The following is a 1955-nucleotide window of genomic DNA, read 5'->3' on the forward strand; positions in this document are numbered from 1 at the left end:
ATCACTTACAACTGTAGAAGATCCAATATACCCTGCTGCTTGCAGGTCCACTACCTGCTGCCACGTACAGAGCGCGAGAGATAGCATGAGCTATGAGAAGCGGGAGGTAGGAAGAACGCTAATCGCTGCGAGGGTGACAGTGGAGAGAGAGGGAAGATTTTTGGTAGTGTTTCTAACCCATGCCGATACTAACCTCCAACATAAGTAACAACAATGGATAATAACTACTTAACGCAACTTATATATATATTATGATAGGCTTACCTGTAGCTTCAGGTATTTATAAAGGCTCAATACCGTCCATACAATCCATCACATCATCATCGTCTTCCGTCTCGTCGTCACTTTCTTCAGAAGAGTCACTATTACTATCACTGTCCTCGGCTAAGTTTATTATAACGTTTTCAGTAAGAACGTCTAACTGAGGTTCCATTTGCAAATATGCTTGTTCACATCTTCGTACTTTATCACACCTAGCCTTCCACTCTTCCGCTGTTATCATTGTAAATCTCTCTTCGGCGAGTTTCATCGCAGCGATAATGGAAAAAGTGGTATTTCTTGCTGCTACATATTCTTTGACTGCAGCCCAAATCAACTCTATCGGGTTTAGATCAGGATGATACGGGGGCAAACGAAGAACTGTATGTCCATATTCAGCAAGGAGCGAATCTACTTTAAATATCCGAAAACGAGCTTTATTGGCTTTGATTAAATTATAAAGTTCTGGTTTGTACATATTTTCTCTGAAAGGAATATTGTGTCTTACAAGCCAATCGATCATTACAGCTTTACGAGATGATGATGTCGGTGAAGGATCTAAAGAGACATTGTGATATGGTGCATTGTTTATCACAAGAACTGAATTACTTGGCAAGTTAGGAATTAGCCGTGACTTCAACCACTTTTCATAGTTTTCATAATTCATGTCGTCGTGATAATCGCCAGATTTCGTTCCAGATTTGAACATGACTAACGCGTCTGGAATGAAACCGTTTTCTCCGCCAGCATGCATGATTATTACGCGTTGTCATTTAGAAATTGGTGTGAGTAAACCTGTATTCTTCTTATCGCTCCACGCGTGTTGTTTTGTGTGCGATGAATGCAAGTACGTCTCATCCATGTAAATTATGGGGCGGTTCTGCGTTCTGTAATGATCTATAGCTCGCAAATAAGCCAACCTCTTTGACCTTAATTCATCTTTTCAATAAGTAGTCGTCTATTGTTTTCAGCCTTAATCCATCTAAATCCTAAGGAACGGATTATTTTCCGTAAAGACCAAGTGCTTCGATTACAATTAATCTTTTCTCGAAGTACTCGCAACAGTGATTTTACAGAAGGTCGTTGACCGTGAACAATATGAAATTCAATAATTGTTCGACGAATAACGCATTTGTCAAAATCATCCACTGAGATTTTTGTTTTTCGTTGTGCTCGCTTTTTATTCGGAATAGAAAAGCTCGTTTCCGTGATTTTGTTTTTTTCCCGCTCACTCAAAACACGTTTTAGTGTACTTACTGAAACACCGGTAGCTTCAGATACTCGCTTTTGCACTTGTTTTACATTAATTGGATTTCCACTGTCAGCCTCTCTCTTCATAAAATCATAAACATTAACCAAAATCTCTCTGCTTTGGCTGTGAATTACTTTTGATCCTCCGAGTTTTCCGCTCTTCTTACCCTCCATTATGATTTTTTAAAAAAAGGAACAAACCAGCACACAACACAGACTAAAATAACACAGAACTATGCACAAAGAACCACTATTCACTGAACACAAGAACACTGTGTCCAGTTCGGCTTCTGCATGTGTCTCTTAAGACACCCCCATCTGTGTCATAAATAACCACCCCGGGAGGGAGGGTACCAATAGGACCACTTTGTTTTACCAGAGAAAATGACAAACTTCCCTGTATGAGAGGGAAGGAGTTGACAGGTCTGTAGCTACGATTTCCCTAA

General features: G+C 39.9%; 1 protein-coding gene across 1 annotated transcript; it reads right to left on the reverse strand.

Annotated features, from left to right (window-relative positions):
• Positions 1-280: 280 nt before the first annotated feature.
• On the reverse strand, positions 281-1012 carry LOC145671655 (uncharacterized). Its single transcript, XM_081740854.1, has one exon. It carries the CDS (start codon positions 1010-1012, stop codon positions 281-283), a length of 732 nt encoding a protein of 243 aa, XP_081596980.1.
• Positions 1013-1955: the final 943 nt, after the last annotated feature.

This window comes from Thermobia domestica, chromosome 15, assembly GCF_964235325.1.
Source record: "Thermobia domestica chromosome 15, izTheDome1.hap1.1, whole genome shotgun sequence".
Classification (NCBI taxonomy): Eukaryota; Metazoa; Arthropoda; class Insecta; order Zygentoma; family Lepismatidae; genus Thermobia; species Thermobia domestica.